Source organism: Podarcis gaigeae (genome assembly GCF_964106915.1).
Source record: "Podarcis gaigeae genome assembly, chromosome: 2".
In the NCBI taxonomy this organism is placed as follows: domain Eukaryota; kingdom Metazoa; phylum Chordata; class Lepidosauria; order Squamata; family Lacertidae; genus Podarcis; species Podarcis gaigeae.
In genome coordinates this window covers 119,705,342-119,725,187 of record NC_139679.1, presented here as the reverse complement: position 1 = coordinate 119,725,187, position 19,846 = coordinate 119,705,342, and the positions used below count along the sequence as shown (strand labels likewise).

Here is a 19,846-nt window from a genome sequence, read left to right as displayed (position 1 = left end):
AAGCCCCTTTGCCATGGCAAGGCAGTGATCCATGAAGGGTGTTCTTGAAGCTACCAGCATGAGTCTGACCAAACTGTGGGAGGCAGTGGAAGACGGGAGTGCCTGGCGTACTCTGGTCCATGGGGTCACAAAGAGTCAGACACGACTAAACAACCACACAACAACAATGATGATGTAAATTATTTCTGCTTCCTTCCCATTCTCCAATTCTCTTGAAGTACCTGGGTCACCCCCGTTTTTGGTAGCCCTGATAAATCATTGGCTCCTCTTTTGTTGTTGAGGAAGCATCTCATTCAGTGGGATGCAATACAACTGGGAGATCTGGGTAGGAAGATAATGTTACACAAAAGCACCTTTTGCTTATAAACCTATAATATGTAAATAGCTGAAGCAGTCATGGGTCCTTCCTATTAGATTTTTTTTACAAATTTCTCTTTTACAAATTATTCAAACATTACCATATTTGCCAAATTACAAATTTTTGACTTCCACCAGCTCCTCCCACAATCCTCATATTTTATATTTGTTACGCATTTCCTTTATAATATATTGCCAGTTAATAATATCCTTTCATCTCGTTTTCTTTTACAATACCCTTTCTCATCACAAAGCCTCTTTAAAACCGACTAGCGTTGTCTGTTCATCACAGATATTTTCCAGATAAATCGTAAACTTTCTCCAGTCCTCAGTGAACTTGTGATCTTTCTGGTATCTAATTTTCCCAGTCATTTTATCTAGTTCTGCAAAGTCCATAAGTTTCATTCTCCACTCTTCCACTGTCGGTAATTCCTCTTGTTTCCATTTTTGGGCCATTAAAATTCTTGCCACAGTCACTGCATATTGAAAAAGTTTGTAGTCACTTCTATTAATTTCTCTTCCTGTAATTCCTAACAAAAAAGCTTCTGGTTTCTTTACAAATGTATATTTAAATATCTTTTTCAACTCGTTATATATCATTTCCCAGAAGCCTTCCTACACTCCCACCACATATGGAAAAAAGACCCTTCCTTTTCTTTATATTTCCAACACTTATTACATGTTTTGAACATTTTTGCAAGCTTAACCGGGGTGATATACCATCTATATACCATTTTCATAATGTTTTCCTTTATCGTCATACATGCAGTGAATTTCATATTTTCATTCCATACTTTTTCCCAGTCTACTAATTGTATATTGTGGTCATGGGTCCTTCCTGGGGGTTGAAACAAGCATGGTTGTTAATATACTTTACTGTATTTATTTAAATATTTTTGTATCTCTGTTCACTTGGTGAAAAGCAGTGTTTCAAAGAATTTTATAATGCAATTTAAGTAATTGGTAGTAGTTTTGATGTGTGCTGCTCTCCAAAGAATAACTTGTTCTCTGAAATGTAGGAAATGCTGTGCAATGTGTTTGAACTGCAGGTCTTCTGTAGTAAGTGACGTTGGAACTGCACAATTATTTCACCCACGCACAACAAAATCTATGCAGCTCCAAATTGTAAATGACTGCTGTGCTTCGTCATGTGCAAAGCAGCCTGTGGGCTCAGTTTGGCTCCAGGACCATTTTCTCTGGCTCCCAGCACAGCCCAACATAGCTAAGACTTCTTGGCTGCTCTGTGGGGCTGCTCTTCCCATGTCCCCATTAGAAATATGCAGATCATTATTTGGGAAACCGTTGTGAGACATTGCCTGGGAGGTCGTTTGATACAGTGATGGCTGCAAACCACTGGACCTGAAGGGCATCTGAGATCAACAGAAAAGGGGCTGATTTGTGTTCCGGTTTCCCCTCCTCTCTCCCCCTTCCTTTGATTATTACAAAAAAGAATGCGACTTTCATTTTCACGGAATTGATGGTAACTGTGTGACACACTATTTTTGCAGCTGGGTGGATGGGAGGAGCGCACATGTTCTTTCATTCTCCCTTGCTGTTCAGGAAATAAATAATAACCCCAGACTCCTACCAAACATCACCCTTGGCTACAGCATTTATGATACCAGTTTTCAGGGCGTAATGACTTCCGATGCCCTGATAGACCTGTTTGCTGGTGGGGAAATCAATATTCCAAACTACAGGTGTGGAAGACAGAAAAAGCTGTTGGCTGTTCTTGAAGCGGGTGAATCTGACATCTCCACACACATTGCAAGCATGTTGGGCATCTACAAGATCCCACAGGTAAGAACTGGGTTCAGGTCCTCCTCAGATGCCAACCCTGCTACAACATACATTGTTTCCAGGTTCTGCATAGCAGTGTTTAAAATTCGATGGATGGTGACCTGTGCCATAAACTAGATTTAATGAACATCCATATAGGCCTCATTGAGGGGCAGTATTTCAATATGAGTAGGAAAATGAGAGTACCCCTAGACATTTTTTTTTAAAAAAAAAGCACTGGCCATTTCTGTTTATATATCAACCCTTTACGCTCTTCATTTTTTTTTTAATACTCTCAACCCTTCTTTTAGATTCTTTTAGGCTTTTTTAGATTCTTATATATATACCTTCTGTTTTAATAATTTTAGCTTTCCAAAATGTTTTACAGGTTTTAAATATTTGTTCCCCACCCTACTTATGCTGGTCTATGACTGTAATAAAGATTGGATTGGGTTCAGGTCCAACACACCTGGCAACATACGCCACCTAGTCAGACAGTAGGGAAAACTTAGGATGATGTAACAGATTTTACATTGTAAAGGTAAAGGGACCCCTGAGCATTAGGTCCAGTCGTGGCGGCGCTCATCTCACTTTATTGGCCGAGGGAGCCAGTGTACAGCTTCCGAGTCATGTGGCCAGCATGACTAAGCTGCTTCTGGCGAACCAGAGCAGCACAGGGAAACGCCGTTTACCTTCCCGCCGGAGCGGTACCTATTTATCTACTTGCACTTTGATGTGCTTTCGAACTGCTAGGTGGGCAGGAGCAGGGACTGAGCAATGGGAGCTCACCCCATCATGGGTATTCAAACTGCCGACCTTCTGATTGGCAAGTCCTAGGCTCTGTGGTTTAACCCACAGTGCCACCCGCGTCCCACTTTACATTGTACGATGCTTTAAATTATTGTTTTTCATGAAGTGAGGAACCATATTTAGAGATTATTGCAATTAAGAGTTATAAAAATTGATTATTATTTTTTTAAAAAATACTATATTAAAACACACACACACACCATGTGAGGTTTGCTCCAATTAAATTTGCCCTCCTCTTTCACATAGAAGTATCCACTCTTAGTCCTGAAAATCAACCACCAGTCTCTTTCTTTCCTCACCAGCTCAGTTATGGCTTTGTTCTTAATGATAAAGTCCAGTTCCCTTTTATCTACTGGATGACTCCAAAGCAAGAAACTCAGTACCAGGGGGTGGTCCAACTCCTCCTGCATTTCCGGTGGACGTGGGTTGGCCTCTTTGCTCCAGACAATGACAACGGAGAAAGGTCCCGGAGTACCTTGACGCCTCTGATGATCAAAAAGGAAATTTGTATTGCCTTCACCGAAAGAGTACAACATAAGACTTGGCTCTGGATACCCCATGAACTACCTGCCATATGGAGAGAAGTCAATGTATTTGTTTACACTGCAGATTCTCAGTATGGACTTTTTATCATCATAGAGGTGGAATCCTTACTTCAAAGGGAACAGTGTGGAGGAGGGAAAGTCTGGATAACCACAGGTCTTCAGAACAAACTTGGATCATGCAGTACCGACTGCTTCCGATATGCCCATGGCTCTTTGTCCTTTGTAATGAAGACCAAAAAAAAGACGAACAAGGATTACTATGGCCCAGTGACCTCACTTAGTATAAGCTGCTCAGAGAAAATATTTGATTGCTCATATTCAAGGCAGGAATTGTCTGTGAGGGGTTTGACAAAATGCAGGGAGCAGGAGAGTCTGAAGTTGCTGCCCCAGGAAGAGATTGAGAGAATCCAGTCGCAAGACAGCTACGTCAATTACTTGAGTATCCAAACTGTGGTTCGGGCCTTAAATGCAGCATGTTCATCCAGATCAAAGCGGATTTCAATTACGGGAGGAAGAGGCAGGTTGGAACTTCAAAGGCTATGGTCATGGCAGGTATGTTCATTCAATATTACAAAATGCAGTTCATTGTCCCAGCTCTGGAATCACTATGCTAGGACCACAGGAAGCGGCCTCTAACTGAGCCATACCATTGTTCTACCTAGCTGAGTATTGTCTACCTTGACACACCAGCAGTTGTTCTGCACAGTTTTTAGAAGGGAGACTTTTCCAGCTCTGCCTGGAGATGAAATAGATTGAATTTGGGACTTTTTGAGAGCAAAGCAGATGCTCTTCATATAGCAAATTTATAAGCCACCTTTCATCACATCAGTGTATCCCTGGGTGGTTTCCATAAGAATGCAATGAAGGAAAAATAGAAATGAAATTAAAATTAATCCAATCACATTGTTTTCACCTGCTGGCAGAAATCCATTCAGAGTCCCAGTTGTGGTTTTATGTTCTCTCAATGGTGGAGTTTCCTCTGTCATTCCAGCTTCATCCTTTCTTGAAGGAAGTCCGCTTCTATACTAATACTTCAGCTGATGAACAGTACTTGGATGAAGATGGAGCAGTGGCCGCTGACTTCGATATCGTGAATCTGGTGCTGTTTCCCAACAGTTCTCTTGCTAGAGTGAAGATTGGGAGAATAGAGAGACAGGGGTCCTCAAATATGAAGTTCACTATTAATCCGGAATCAATTGTATGGCCCAATCTATTTAAGAAGGTAGGGGAAATTATATCTGTCATTTTATTAACTATGGCATCTGCCACGCTCTAACAACATTTTAAATAATACATATGATGCTTGGACTGCAATCCTGTGCTCACTTCTCTGCAGCTAAGCCCCAATGAGATTAATGGGACCTGCTCTTGAGTAAACAGGTATAACCTTTAATCCAAAGGCACAATTGCTACTGACACTTTCTCCTTGGTGCTAAATCTCTTTATGTCTAGACGGTGCCTCGTTCAAGATGCACAGAAAGTTGTCTCCCAGGATTTGCCAAAAAGGTTCGGGAAGGGAAGCCGCCGTGCTGCTATGATTGTGCTTCCTGCTCAGAAGGAACCATCTCCACTCAGGAAGGTAGGGGAGGATCTCAGAGGAAAGGACCTTTGATAGGAGGATGGGGCTAATTTCTGAGTCACTCCAAACATGATGTTCGTAATGGCACCTCATGAATGAAATACCCTCTTCAGGGAGAGCTCCCCTATTGCCACCCCTAGCACCAGGAAATTTTATTTGCCCATGTGGTCAAGCATGTAGAATTAACCTGTATTTAATGATGGTAGCTTTTCTACAAAATTTTGATTTGTGGTTTTTATATAGTTATTTTCTCATTTCTCATATTGGCTTCTACTACATAACCCGTATAATTTTAGAGATCTTTGAAATCCACCCATTCATCACTAAAGATTAACTCATATGAAACCTCAACGATATAAGTACTGCTCAATAAAATCAAAGCCTCCTGTTCTAAGAGAAGCTTGTGGGAATGAGTTGATGGATTGAGACTTTTCTAGTTGTGAATGTTTGCCTTTCTCCTTCCCTACAAAACAATCTTCTTTCCTGATTTCTCCCATATTTCCACCTTTCCTCAGAATTGAAACAGCATAAGACCATTGAGAGCCAGTGTGGTGTAGTGGTTAAGAGCGGTAGTCTCGTAATCTGGGGAACCGGGTTCGCGTCTCCGCTCCTCCACATGCAGCTGCTGGGTGACCTTGGGCCAGTCACACTTCTCTGAAGTCTCTCAGCCCCACTCACCTCACATAGTGTTTGTTGTGGGGGAGGAAGGGAAAGGAGAATGTTAGCCGCTTTGAGACTCCTTAAAGGGAGTGAAAGGCGGGATATCAAATCCAAACTCTTCTTCTTCTTCTTCATTGTAGGTGTGTGACTGATGTTAGGATACTGAAGTGTCTTTTCCTCTATGCAGATGCTGATGAATGCACCAATTGTCCAGAAGATCAGCATCCAAGTGAGGACCGAGATCAATGTGTCCCCAAAGCGATCGTCTTCCTGTCCTATGAGGAATATTTGGGGAGCCTCCTAGCTTCCCTTTCTCTCTTCTTATCCTTAACCACAGGCTTTGTGTTAGGAATCTTCATTAAATACAAAGAAACTCCCATAGTCAAAGCCAACAACAGGGACCTCTCCTACATCCTCCTCATCTCTCTCCTGCTTTCCTTTTTGTCCTCCTTCCTCTTCATTGGAAGGCCAAGGAAAGCCACCTGCCTTCTTCGTCAAACAGCATTCAGCAATATCTTCTCAGTTGCTGTCTCTTCTGTGCTAGCAAAAACCATCACTGTGGTTCTGGCCTTCCTGGCCACAAAACCAGGAAACACGATGAGGAGATGGCTGGGGAAGAGTCTGGCCAACTCCATTGTCATTTCCTGTTCCAGTGTCCAAGTTCTCATCTGCACCATCTGGCTGGGAGCTTCTCCTCCATTCCCAGATTCTGACATGCATTCCCAGCTTGGAGAGATCATCCTGCAATGCAATGAAGGGTCTGTGTTCATGTTTTATGGCTCCCTCAGCTACATGGGCTTCCTGGCTGCCATCTGCTTCATGGTGGCTTTCCTGGCCAGGAAGCTGCCTGGAAATTTCAATGAAGCCAAGCTGATCACCTTCAGCATGCTAGTAGTCTGCAGTGTTTGGGTCTCGTTTGTGCCCACCTACCTGAGCACAAAGGGGAAATTCATGGTAGCCGTGCAGATCTTCTCTATCTTGGCCTCCAGTGCTGGGCTCCTGGGCTGCATCTTCATTCCCAAGTGCTACATTATTATACTGAGGCCAGATCTGAACATGAGAGAGCATCTGACAAGAAAAAACTGAGCATGATATTTGATTCTTAACTCTAAGGGTATCGTAGAATTGTAGCATTTGAAGTTCACACCGGAATCTCGACTGGAACCACAGCTTGTTGTTGGGATTAAGGATTGTTGTTGTTAAGGATGTAATAGAATCAAGAAAATAGTTAAAAAGTCTCATGGGAATCTACACATTTATGAATAGTTTGGAGAAGAGAAATATTTTCTGCTAATGAGTCTTGATGAGGGGCAAAAGCGCTACAAGAAAAGTTAGTACATGGAAGAACATTAATTGAAGTTTTGGTTTGGGTCATTGAGTTTTGGTAGTCAGGAAGGAGATGGGTGGTCTTTGGAGAAGTAAAGTTGTCAGACTCAGACATGAAGAAAGGGGAACTTTACCTCATGTAAGCAGGGCTTTTTTCAGCTGGAACTCACAGGAACTCAGTTCTGGCACCTCTCAGGTGGGCACCATTGCCATTCTAAGAGAAAGAAGGGTGAGTTCCAGCACTAATCTTTCTAGAAAAATAGCACTGCATGTAGACATGTCCTGGTATTTATGCTAACCAAAGGGAACTTGAACAATTTGACATCAGAAACTATGCTTGGCAAAAGCAAATGGAAAGTATAGAAGCTGGTGTTTTTATGCCAAGAGGTTGTCTCCTCCTCAGAAATAGCTACATCTGGACAGAATCGGCCTCTCTGGAAGTGTATTTGCTGTTTTGCATGTGTCTGTTTATCTTGATCTCTGTTGCTCTTACCTTCAGATTTCTTGTCTGTATTAGGGATTCAGATTCCCGAAATAAAATCTCCTTTTATCACCTATTTCTGGTGTCTTCCTGTATGGTCCTAATAGCTGGCAAACCCCTCACCAGTCAGTTTAGAATCTTTGCCATCAGTGGAAGAAACTGTCTGCAGTCAGACATCTCAGTTTGATTATGTGCCAATACAAATGACACCCTTTTTTTGCTAGGATGTATGTATGTAAGTATGTGGATGCGGGTGGTGCTGTGGGTTAAACCACAGAGCCTAGGACTTGTCAGTCAGAATGTTGGCGGTTCAAATCCCCACAACGGGGTGAGCTTCCGTTGCTCGGTCCCTGCTCCTGCCAACCTAGCAGTTCGAAAGCACGTCAGAGTGCAAGTAGATAAATAGGTACCGCTCCAGCGGGAAGGTAAACGGCATTTCCAGAAGTGGCTTAGTCATGCTGGCCACATGACCCAGAAGCTGTACGCCGGCTCCCTCGGCCAGTAAAGCGAGATGAGCACCACAACCTTAGAGTCGGCCACAACTGGACCTAATGGTCAGGGGTCCCTTTACCTGTATGTATGTATGTATGTAGACACAGACACAGTCAAAGGATCATATTCCCCCTTTGAACTAAATGCTTAAGGACTTCCGGGTTGGCGCCTCCGGCAATGGCTGAATTCCTCTGATCGGGAGGAATTTGCTTCGTGAAAATCAGGGTCTGCCCGCCACAGTGAAGGCGGAGACCCACTAAAAATCACAGGCGGGAGAAGCCTGTGAATGTGGGATTTGGCTGGCACCTTTTGCGCCTCCCCTACTCACGGGAAAACCCGGTTTCGGGGATCCGGAGCGATGTGGGTTGAGTAGCGCGGTGCTTTGAATTGACTGCTTCTTTCATGGAGTGAAGCCGCATTGCTGTTGCTGGAGAGCGCTGACTTTTTCCTGTGGACAATTTGATCTGAAAACAACTACCCGTGAGTAGAACGGAAAATTGGATTTTTAAACGTCTTAATTTGGCACCAAAACGGGGAGGTTTCAAACAGGAAGTCCGCCTCCACCTTTTGTAAATAGACTGAAGCAAAGAGGCTGCAAGCTAAAGTCTTGGAAAGCCTTTCGTAAAGGATTAAACTCCCATCGGCTAAAATCATTAAACCCCCCTTGGAAGCAGGAGAAGAGGGGGGAAATTTTGGATCGTGTAAGCCTGCAGGAGAGAGTGAAGAAAGTTAAATTACCACCGCTCTGAACCTGGAAACGGGCTGCTAGTAAGACTGACGTTTTGGAAATGCTCATTGATTGTGAATAGAGCGTTCGTTGACAGTTAGTTAAATAAGAGAAATACATTGTTTCCATTGTCTCCTTCTGCGTTTAAAAAGGAGTAAAAGTAACTGAAAATTGAAACTAACTTTATTGCCTGAACTGTGCTTAAAAGGATTGATACAAATAGAAACTGTTTCCCTCTAGAGGAAGCCTTTGAAACTGTTACAAGAGCTGAGCTGGGGGAATTTCCAGCTGCAGATAAAAAACTGTGAGAATCTGGGACTGACCTTGGATCGGTTAAGAATGTTGAGAGAAGAAGCCTTAGTGGTTGCATTATGTAAGATAAATGATTCATTGGAACAGCTCCACAAGAAGACGGATGTGATGACTATCAAAATTGATAACTTGGGACAAAAAGTGACAAATTTGGGACAAAAAGTGAACATTAATACAGAAACTATTCAGGAATCGATACAGGAATCTACTTTGACATTGCAAATTGTGGAGAAGGCGAGGGAGAAAGTCGTTGTTGTTGAACCTAAAGTAGCACAAGTGGAGAGGGAGAGAGCCCCAGCCTTACAGATGCAATTTGATGACTATAAGTTGATGCCTTCTTTGATTGAATTTAGAGAAAGTCAGATTTTGAGGATTGGAGCCCTGCTTGGACTGGAGAAGGAAAGTTGGATAGATCCTTTCATGCAGGGATTTACTGACCTTGGGGTCTTAGACTTGGGTCAGGAGGAGACTGGAGTTGTGGGGTCTTTCAGATTTGGAGGAATTTTGAAACACTTCCTGAAATATCTTTTGGATCGTAGGTTTAACTATGGGGATTTGGCTGACCTGTCGAGAAGGAATAAAAACATTGCTAGGTAGGAGTTTCCCCGAGATCTACTCTTCAGCATCAAAGGAAGGAAAATAAGATCAAGATCAGTAGAAGACAAAGTAAAGTGCATGTATAAATATGAAGAAGACTTGCAGAAGGGACTTGGAAAAGAGTTAAGAGCCTCCGACAAGATCACCAGGTTGATGGACTATATGGAATTGATGGAAATGACTGGCAGAATCCGAGACCAGGGAGAAGAGACGGTGGAAGAAGATTGGAAAAAGTTTAAAGTCTATCTATGGAAATACTGTAAAATTAATGAGTGTTAGAAAAATGTTGAAATGAAATTATATGGCTTTAGTAGAAATGTTATAAGGAATTAAGCATAAATAAGTATTATAGTATTAATGGAAAATAAGGTTAAAATATGTTAAGATAATTATATGACAGAAAATAGAGAAAGATGGAAAGGATTTACAGAAACAATTAATAGAAATGGAATACAAAAAGGGAGGTGAGAGGAGGTTGATGAAACAAGGGAATGAAAGAGAGGGTATTGAAATGGTATGATGTGTGTTTTTGAATTGTTTTTGCTCTGTCTTGTTTTGTTTAATGTGTTAATGTTGTGCTGTGTATTGTTTATATATTGTACTGTATTGTTTTTTCTTTCTTTTTCTTTTTCTTTTTTCTTTTCTTTTTTCTTTTTTGTAAAGTTTAAAAGTAATAAATATTATTTTTTTAAAAAATGAACTAAATGCTTGAAAAAAAATAATTCCTCAGTGGTTTTAAGTACTTCCATTAAATAAAATAAATTGTATAGACCATTAAAAAAACACCTCTAAGTTGTTTCCATGAAATAAACAACTTGTTTGCAAGTTCTGCCCTGCCTGTGACCTTCCCAGAAGTGTCTGATACACCAATGGGAAATAAAGGTAAAGGTAAAGGGACCCCCAACCATTAGGTCCAGTCGTGGCCGACTCTGGGGTTGCGGTGCTCATCTCACTTTATTGGCTGAGGGAGCCAATACAGCTTCCGGGTCATGTGGCCAGCAGGACTAAGCCACTTCTGGCGAACCAGAGCAGCGCACAAAAACACTGCTTACCTTCCCGCCTGGAGTGGTACCTATTTATCTACTTGCACTTTGACATGCTTTCGAACTGCTAGGTGGGCAGGAGCTGTGACCGAGCAACGGGAGCTCACTCCATCATGGGGATTCGAACCGCCGACCTTCTGATCGGCATGTCCTATGCTCTGTGGTTTAACCCACAGCACCACCCGCTGGATGCTTAAATAGATGGTCTAATCCACTTGCAGGGCTCTCCATAGGTTCTTGTGGGCAAAGTTCAGGCCCAACTCCCCACCCCTTGACTCCTGTCAAACTTTGAAAATGCACACAGCAAACATGTATGAGCCATGCAAAGACTCCAGGAAGTTGCAGAGACTAATATTCTACTACATATAATTATCAAAATCATAGTGATTTATTCTCCAGAAAGCTCAAGAGATATTTTTGGAGATGACCTAAGCATCAGAATCAACAAGAGCAAGATGTTATTCATTGTACTCTGCCTGAAAAACAATTTGGTGCAGATAATATTTCCTGTGTTGGAGTCAGACGGAGCTGAGATTCAGAGCAGGTAAAGGGTGGGACGGGAGCAGGAGATGCCTGCATGGCATTTAATTCTGCCTTAGCTGAACCCCACCCAGACTGGGAGAGCCACTGCAGCTTGGGTCTTGCAAGAGCTTTTGACTTCTGCTGTGCTGGCTCTGGAGGTGAGAGGAGCTACTGACAAGAGATGTAGAAGGCAGAGGCAGAATGAGATCCCTGCTGCTTCTGTTGCTGCTTCTGCTGCTAATGATGCCCCACGGAGTCTATGGGAACCTGAAGACCAAATGCCCCTTGAATCTGATCAGGGATCAGAATAAAGCACGCAGTTACTACCGGCCTGGAAATTTCCTTATTAGTGGGATCATACCTTCAAAATATATTCTTGGGCAACTTCCATATGTTTTTACCCAGACCCCCTCCACCAAGATTGAGAGGTAAGTAATTAAATGCAGGTGGTTGTTGTGTTTGTCCACCTCCACCCCAATAGCTCCTGTTTCTCAGGGCAATAGCACCAGTTACAGGGGTTTGAAGCCTGTAGCAACACACTAGAATGGAAATGAACCTAACCAGATATCCTAAGGTGGCATTAAATTATTTCACGTGTAGGAGGGAGGTGAGGATGTCATGAGATCCAGGTGGTTTCCAAGATGCTGTGATTTTATTTTATTTTTATTTGCACAATTTATATACAGCTTAATGAAAATCATCTCTAAGGAATGCAGCAGTAAACCAACAGCAGTTCATGTTGAAACTTCTCTTAGGTATATTAAAGTTTTCCTCCTCCATCCCAATCCACTTCCCTTTTGTGCCGTGTCTTCTTCAATTATATGCCTGAGGCTAGAGACTGTCTTAAAAAAGAAATGCTAAATTGCTCTGGGTGATTTAGATAAAATAAAACAGGTCAGAGGACTTCCTGATTAGTGGATTAAGGTCTCCAAAATATTCAAATCTCTCTCTTTCTCTTTCACACACCTTCAACCCACCAGGATTTTTTCGTAAGTGATCATGACACCAGTGGTCAGTCTGGGAGAAAGACTCTCCCACCTTGAACCCTGTATTGCCTTTTGAAAAATAGTTGAACAATTTACACAGACCTTCCTTTGAAGCAACCCTTCGGAAGCTGCCATGACCACTGAAGGAAATGCAGCCTTTCCTGCAATTTCCCAGCATTTCACAAACTTTTCAGAGGAAATTGTTTTTAACTAATACTTATTTGAAGATGACCTGGCCACATGACCCGGAAGCTGTACGCCGGCTCCTTCAGCCAGTAAAGCGAGATGAGCGCCGCAACCCCAGAGTCGGCCACGACTGGACCTAATGGTCAGGGGTCCCTTTACCTTTTTATTTGAAGATGAAGTGCTTCTATACTCCTGAAATGGAGCATAAACCTCCCAATATTTATATACCTGTAATAATTTGTGGATCAGATAATGTTTTTGTTCATTTGTTAATAAATTGTGAATAGCAGTTTATTTTTTTTTAATTGGTATATTTTTTGCAGTGTCTCACCTATGTTCTACTGGCACATATTGTCCTACTTGTTCACCATCCAGGAGATAAACCAAGATCTCAGGCTCTTACCTAACATCACCCTGGGCTACAATATTTTTGAGAACCACTTTGATGGAAGGTTGACTTCTGACGCCATGCTAGACCTTCTTGCAGGTGGGGGAAGCAATGTCCCAAACTATAACTGCAGGAAATGGAATAACCTTCTGGCTGTTCTTGAACAAGCCAATTCTGTCATCTCAAAGGAGATTTCAGATATGTCAAGAATCTACAAAATACCACAGGTAGGAATGGTGGCTCCATGGAGGGACAGAGGAGAATTTCAACCACAGTGCAGTTGGGAAGGGGCAATAAAACATGAGAAAATCCTGAGCTATAATGGCTCCTTTTTCAAAATTTAGCTTTAACCAACCTGTCACCCTCCCCTCGGACATTTCAGACTACAATCAGCCACAGCCAGCACAAATCTTGTTAGATATTTATCATTTCAGGTTAATAAAAATCTGTTCCTGAGAACAAAGCAGACAACTTATCTCTTTCTTTTCTCAATAGGTCAGTTATGCCTTCATTGCTCAGGTTCTTGAAGATAAAATCCAGTTTCCTTTTGTCTACCGGATGGTCCCCAAAGAAGAAGCTCAGCACCAGGGCATTCTCAAGTTGCTCCTGCATTTTGGATGGACGTGGATTGGTCTCCTTGCTCCAGACAATGACGGCGCAGAAAGATTTGTGAGTGCCTTGACACCTCTGCTGATCAGCAGTGGAATTTGCATTGCCTTGTCAAAAAGATTTCCAGAAAAGGATGTATTTAAAATGTTCAGCCCAAATGAGCCTTTTGCCATCTGGAGACAAGCCAGAGTATTTGTTTGCTACATAACAACTCAAGTGGGACTTGGTATAATCTTTTCAGTACAAGAAGCACTTGAGAAACAAATTGGGCCAAAAGTCTGGATCACAACGGCTTTTCAAGACATCAACTTTATCTTTTCTTTACATCCTTTTTTCTTCAAGTACATCCATGGCTCTTTGTCCTTTGTAATGAAGACCAAAATAATGAGCACCAAACATATCTACTATGAACCAAGGTCCCATTTCCTTAACCAGTTTTGGGAGGAAGCTTTTCATTGTTCCTATTTGAAGCACGCGTTGTCTATGAAAGGCCGGACAAGATGCAGAGAAGAGGAGAAACTGGAGCCTTTGCCCAGAGAAGAGCTGGAAAGAGTCCTGTCTCAAGACAGCTACGGCACTTACTTCAATGTCCAAGCTGTGGCGCATGCCTTAAATGTTGCATATTCATCTAAATCAAGGTGGATGGTGATGGCAGGTGGAAAAAAGGAAGAGGAATTTCTGAGGCTGCAACCATGGCAGGTATTATTTTTCCTTGCAATCCATTGACACAGCTGTAGAATCCAATTTAGTAGCAAGACATGTTGCGGTGAATGTAAGTGTTCATTTCTTCCAGAACTAACTGTTTACTAGAACTTCAGCAGATGAACTATGTACAGTGGTACCTTGGTACTTGAATGGCTTGGCTCCTGAACAAATCAGCTCCCAAACTCCACAAACCTGGAAATGAGTGTTCCAGTTTGTGAATGTTTTTCGGAAGCCAAACATCCAACACAGCTCCCGCTTGAGTGCAGGAAGCTCCTGCAGCCAATCGGAAGCCGTGCCTTGGTTTTCAAATGGTTTCAGGAGTTGAATGGCCTCCCAGAATGGATCAAGTTCAAGAACCAAGGTACCACTGTAAATGGAAACAGTTAAGCTTTTACAACCTGGCAGTAAAGTTGTTTTTCTGTATTTAATTGCCTCGCTCCTGAATCGCTTTGATGTTGAGTGTTGCTCTGCCGATTTACTGGCACTGAGGAAGTGTGCTGGGCGCCACAGAATGCACTCAAGAAGCTTGGCAAAGTGGCATGTCCCAAACACACGCTGGTGTTCACTATGGATAGCCACGTCAAGGACTTAACTGGATTGGCCCCCAGAAGTGTAGAATAATCTTCACTAGAGAGTGTGTGGATCCCTTCCAACTCCAAGATTCTATTATTCTAAGGGCATTCCTGAGCACTGATTCTAAGGGCATTCCTGAGCACTGATTTTTAGGACTACTTTGGTTAAACACTTTGAATATCTATAGTCCTCGTAGGTTAAAAAAAATATTTTATTGTCTTTGTATTGATCTTATTCTGCTCAGCTCCTAGTTGTTTTATATAAAAGGTGGTCTATAAATGTTTTAATTGATAACATAGAGTTCTTCAAGAGGGCTTATAGTCTACACAAGATGTTCACTGCCCACAATTCATAAGAGCTCAATGGGAATAAGACTAAGATCTCCAACATGGTTCCATGCTTCCTTAATGCTGCTGGTTTCTCCTGTCATTCCAGCTTCACCCTTTCTTGAAAGAAGTCCAATGCTTAAATACTTCTCTGGGCACACTGTGTTTGGATAAGAATGGGGAGCTGCCAACCGACATTCATATTGAGAACTGGGTGATGTTTCCTAATCAGTCTCGTGTTAGAGTGAAGATTGGGAGTCTAGAGAGAGAGGTGTCGACTGGCATAAAGTTTAGCATCAACCCAGAAACCATTGAGTGGCCCAAGCCATTTAAGAAGGTAGGGGATATAACAAAGGGGGGAGGCTAGGAGAGCGTGCTTAACACTTGTCCTTGTGAGAATGACCGCTCCTCACATCAAATGGGGGGCGCCTTTTGCGTGGCCATGCGCAGCCCCCTGGATCCCAGTACAGTTCTCAGTAGTACGGGCTGGCTTCACCCTCCCCAGGCTGGATACCTGCCTGGGGAGGTGTTGCCAGGTAGGGGGAGGGACCGCCCTGCCCACACAACGGAAGGTGAATCTTACCTGCGAAGCGAGAATGCTGCAAAACAGCAAGATCCTGAAACTAGAAACAATGTGTTTCCCAGACACTTTCCCCCAGCTACTGCTACAGTTTTCTTATTGCTGTTATTATGTTTTGGGGTGTGTGTGTGTGTGTGTGTGTGTGTGTGTGTGTGTGTATCCCTTCTTTGCTGTTTCCAAGTGTTTCCCATAAAACAGTGGGTGGAATCAGCTGGACTAGGGATGTTGTTGCGTCCTTACCAGATTCTCTGAGTGAATTCCATTGTCAAAAATGCTACTAACACTCTCTCCTTAATGTACCTTCTTTTCTTAATGGTTAGACTGTGCCTCGCTCCAAGTGCACCAAAAGCTGCCACTCTGGGTATGCCAAGGTGGTTCAAGAAGGAAAGGTGGTTTGCTGCTATGCTTGTGCTCCCTGTGCAGAAGGGACGATCTCCACTCAGAGAGGTAGGTGACTCAAAGGGAGAGGAGATTCCTTGGGAGAATAAGGACAGTGAGTTCATTTAGTTATTTTACCATGTGCTCTCAGTTATCAAAGAACAAGAACAATGCCTGTCAGGGGCTGGACTTAGGAGGAATGGTGGGGACCGCCCACCCCCCTTCCCCAGAACCTTCCAGAGAAGAGGAGAGAGTATAGATTTAGAACAGTGGCTTGCGGAAGGGCATAGTTCAGAAGCTGCAGAGAGGAGAGGCTTGGAAATATTGGAAGAGGAACAGCAGGAAGAAGCAGTACCAGGGGAGAGACAGCTGACAGACTCAGTGTCTTTGGAAAGCATTAATGACTCCCCCCCCCCCCCAGGACCAGACATGCATTAAAAGTAGTAGAACAGAAAGCTCCGAGGCTCAGATTAGCCAACACAAGGGTGACGTAGAATAGGAGAGACGGAAGGGGTGGGAATTTACTTGGAAAACACCGGGGTTTTTTGTTTGTTTTTTAATTTATTATTTATACCCCACCCATCTGGCTGGGTTTTCCCAGCCACTCTGGGCGGCTTCCAGCAAAACACTAAAATACAATAACATTAAAAGCTTCCCTAAACAGGGCTGCCTTCAGATGTCTTCTATCCTAGATAGATTGCATTCCTTCGTCTCTCTCTCTCTGCGTAGTGAATAAATTACTTGGTAAGAACTGTTTTTTGGTTTATCTGCTTCTTGGCTGCCACCATGGGAGGGATTGAATTCCCTGAAGCCTGACAATGCCGAAAAGAAACAATTTTTTTTTATTTAATAAAATGTTTAGAAAACCCTGAAAAAATAGTGAAGAATAACAAATTTTAAACACAATGAAAGCACAATATGAAATAAAGAATAGGAAAATGATTACAATATGAATAATTTTGAGGGGAATAATATGAGCATTTAATGGAAGAAATTTGAAAGTATTTCTATTAGCTACTGTATTAAAGGTATAACAAGAAATCATATGTAAAAAGTGAAGCATGAGAAGGCAATTATCTTTTTAACACTCTTCCACCAGTCCAGCTTACATAAAAGTTATCCAAGATGAAGGAGAAATACATTATACACCTCACAGGTTTGCTGTGAGGATGAAAAGGGGAGAACCATGCATGCCATCTCCAGCTCCTTGGCAGAAAGGCGGGAGTGAAATGGAGGAAATAAATAATCAAATAAAAAACAAACTGTCAAAGGTCAAGTTGAAGAGAGGCATCTTCAGCATCAGCCAAAACTGTACAACGCAAGACGAAGATGCCAGAAATGCTTCTGTGGGGAGGTTGTTGCCCCTCAGCTTTAACCTACAAGATTGTTTGGCAATAAAAAGTGGGAGGAAATCCATGTGTGCCACCTCCAACTCCTTGCAGGAAAGGCAGGATGCAAGTGTAAACATCAAATAAGCAAATGAAAAATTGTTTGCCTCTCCTTACTTACTCCACATTCTTATTTCCTGACCTCTCTCATATTGGTATCTTTCTCCAAAACGCAATAGAACAAAGGTGGCTGATGGAATTAAGTAGTGCTGAAGCCACTCTTTTTCTCCTCCTCAGATGCAGAACATTGCAACAAATGTCCAGAAGACCAATATCCAAACCAGGACCGAGATCAATGCATTCCCAAGATTATCACCTTCCTATCATATAAAGAACATTTGGGGATCCTCCTGACTTCCTTGGCCCTCTTTCTGTCCTTAATCACAGGTTTTGTTGCAGGGATCTTCATTAAATACAAGGAAACTCCCATAGTCAAAGCCAACAACAGGGACCTCTCCTATATCCTCCTTGTCTCCCTCCTGCTGTCCTTTTTGTCCTCCTTCCTCTTTATTGGCTGTCCCACGAAATTCACCTGCCTCCTTCAACAAACGGCCTTCAGCACCATCTTCTCTGTTGCCATATCTTCTGTCTTGGCTAAAACCATTATGGTGGTGCTGGCCTTTCTGGCCACAAAGCCAGGAAACACTATGAGGAGATGGCTTGGGAAGAGTCTGACCAACTCCATTGTCATTTCTTGTTCCAGTGTCCAAATGGTCATTTGCATCATCTGGCTAGGGATCTCTCCCCCATTTCCAGACTCTGACAAGCACTCCCAGGTTGGAGAGATCATCCTGCAGTGCAATGAAGGATCTGTGTTCATGTTTTATGGTTCCCTTAGCTACATGGGCTTCTTATCTACCATCTGCTTCATGGTAGCTTTCCTGGCGAGGAAGCTGCCTGGAGCCTTCAATGAAGCCAAGCTGATCACCTTCAGCATGCTGGTCTTCTGCAGTGTTTGGGTGTCCTTTGTGCCCACCTACCTAAGCACAAAGGGAAAATACATGGTGGCCGTGCAGATCTTCTCTATCTTGGCCTCTAGTTCTGGGCTTCTGGGCTGCATCTTCATGCCTAAGTGCTACATTATTATGCTGAGGCCTGTTCTGAATACAAAGGAGCACCTGACAACAAAAACTAAGAATGGTATCTGATTCTTAAATTAATCAATGCTGACAATGGCCAGCCCTGTAGAAATTAAACATACATAATTGTTTCTGGATTAAAGCTTCATAAACTTTGACTCTCTCTCTTCATTCTGCATAAATCTTGAATGATGGAAAGGAATGTTTGGACTTAGACCTTCCAACCACTTTGGTCTTTATGCTGCTCGTGTTCACCTGGCTCACCCTAGTTTTGCACAGTCTTGTTTTCTAAATAATATTGTGCATTGCTGGCATGTTTACGTCATCATTATAGTATCTTCCAGTTATGCCATGATTCCCACTCCAAAGCTTGCAAGCCAAGGCTCTTGTAAGAACGAAATAGATCTTTATCCTGGCAGATGGTGATAGAAGCTAAGCAGCAGAACCAGCACTCAGGTGCCATGGTTTAGGAGCTCAAGAGCAGAGTGAGAAGTTCAGAACTGTATAGAAAAAGCTTTTTAAGATGGAAAACTCAGCTGGAAATGGGAGATCACTCCTCTAACTCTGGTTTCTAGCCTTGAGGCCCCCAAAATAAAAAATAAAACTAGATGGGCAAATAAGAATAAACTGAACAGCTTTTGATAATAAGCCCTAAATTGCATGCTCCTAAAGCTATCACCAGTCTAAACTAGTGGAAAGCGTGGGTGGCGCTGTGGGTTAAACCACAGAGCCTAGGACTTGCCGATCAGAAGGTCGGCGGTTCAAATCTCTTTGATGGGGTGAGCTCCTGTTGCTCAGTCCCTGCTCCTACCAACCTAGCAGTTCAAAAGCACGTCAAAGTGCAAGTAGATAAATAGGTACCGCTCTAGCGGGAAAGTAAACAGCATTTCCGTGTGCTGCTCTGGTTTGCCAGAAGCGGCTTAGTCATGCTGGCCACATGACCTGGAAGCTGTACGCCGGCTCCCTCAGCCAATAAAGCTAGATGAGCACCACAACCCCAGAGTCGGTCACGACTGGACCTAAAGATCAGGTGTCCCTTTAACGCTTTCACCAGTCTAAACTAGTGGAAAGCTTAGTAAATTCCCTGCACCACAGCAATTTGACCTAATGGTTTACAGTGGTACCTCAGGTTAAGTACTTAATTCATTCCGGAGGTCCATTCTTAACCTGAAACTATTCTTAACTTGAAGCACCACTTTAGCTAATGGGGCCTCCCGCTGCCGCCATGCTGCCAGAGTGCGATTTCTGTTCTCGTCCTGAAGCAAAGTTCTTAACCCAAGGTACTATTTCTGGGTTAGCGGAGTTTGTAACCTGAAGCGTATGTAACCTGAAGCGTATGTAACCCGAGGTACCACTGTATTGGTGTAGGAGAGATTTGCACCTCTAGCAGGACACGAGCACAACAGCACCCCATCCTT

The 19,846-nt window shown here is 42.9% G+C and overlaps 3 protein-coding genes across 4 annotated transcripts in view; 2 read left to right on the top strand and 1 right to left on the bottom strand.

Moving 5' to 3' along the window:
- The window catches only part of LOC310839518 (vomeronasal type-2 receptor 26-like), a gene marked incomplete at its 5' end in the record, with an annotated part of 43,001 nt that extends 36,166 nt beyond the window's left edge, over positions 1–6,835 (top strand). Inside the window, 5 exons of the mRNA XM_083728155.1 lie at positions 2,018–2,157; positions 3,249–4,043; positions 4,483–4,713; positions 4,944–5,070; positions 5,918–6,835. Of these exons, the coding sequence (XP_083584281.1) occupies positions 2,018–2,157; positions 3,249–4,043; positions 4,483–4,713; positions 4,944–5,070; positions 5,918–6,816 (2,192 nt within the window). The 3' untranslated portion in view covers positions 6,817–6,835. The remainder of the gene's footprint in view (positions 1–2,017; positions 2,158–3,248; positions 4,044–4,482; positions 4,714–4,943; positions 5,071–5,917) is intronic.
- The window catches only part of LOC310837274 (vomeronasal type-2 receptor 26-like), a 206,879-nt gene that overhangs the window by 151,646 nt on the left and 35,387 nt on the right, over positions 1–19,846 (bottom strand). The gene's annotated exons all lie outside the window — the stretch shown is intronic.
- Positions 11,474–18,497, top strand: LOC310839517 (vomeronasal type-2 receptor 26-like; the record flags this gene model as incomplete). The annotated part of the gene is made up of 6 exons (XM_083728154.1): positions 11,474–11,658; positions 12,726–13,017; positions 13,286–14,098; positions 15,113–15,340; positions 15,904–16,030; positions 17,587–18,497. 6 exons carry the CDS (start codon positions 11,474–11,476, stop codon positions 18,495–18,497), a joined length of 2,556 nt encoding a protein of 851 aa, XP_083584280.1.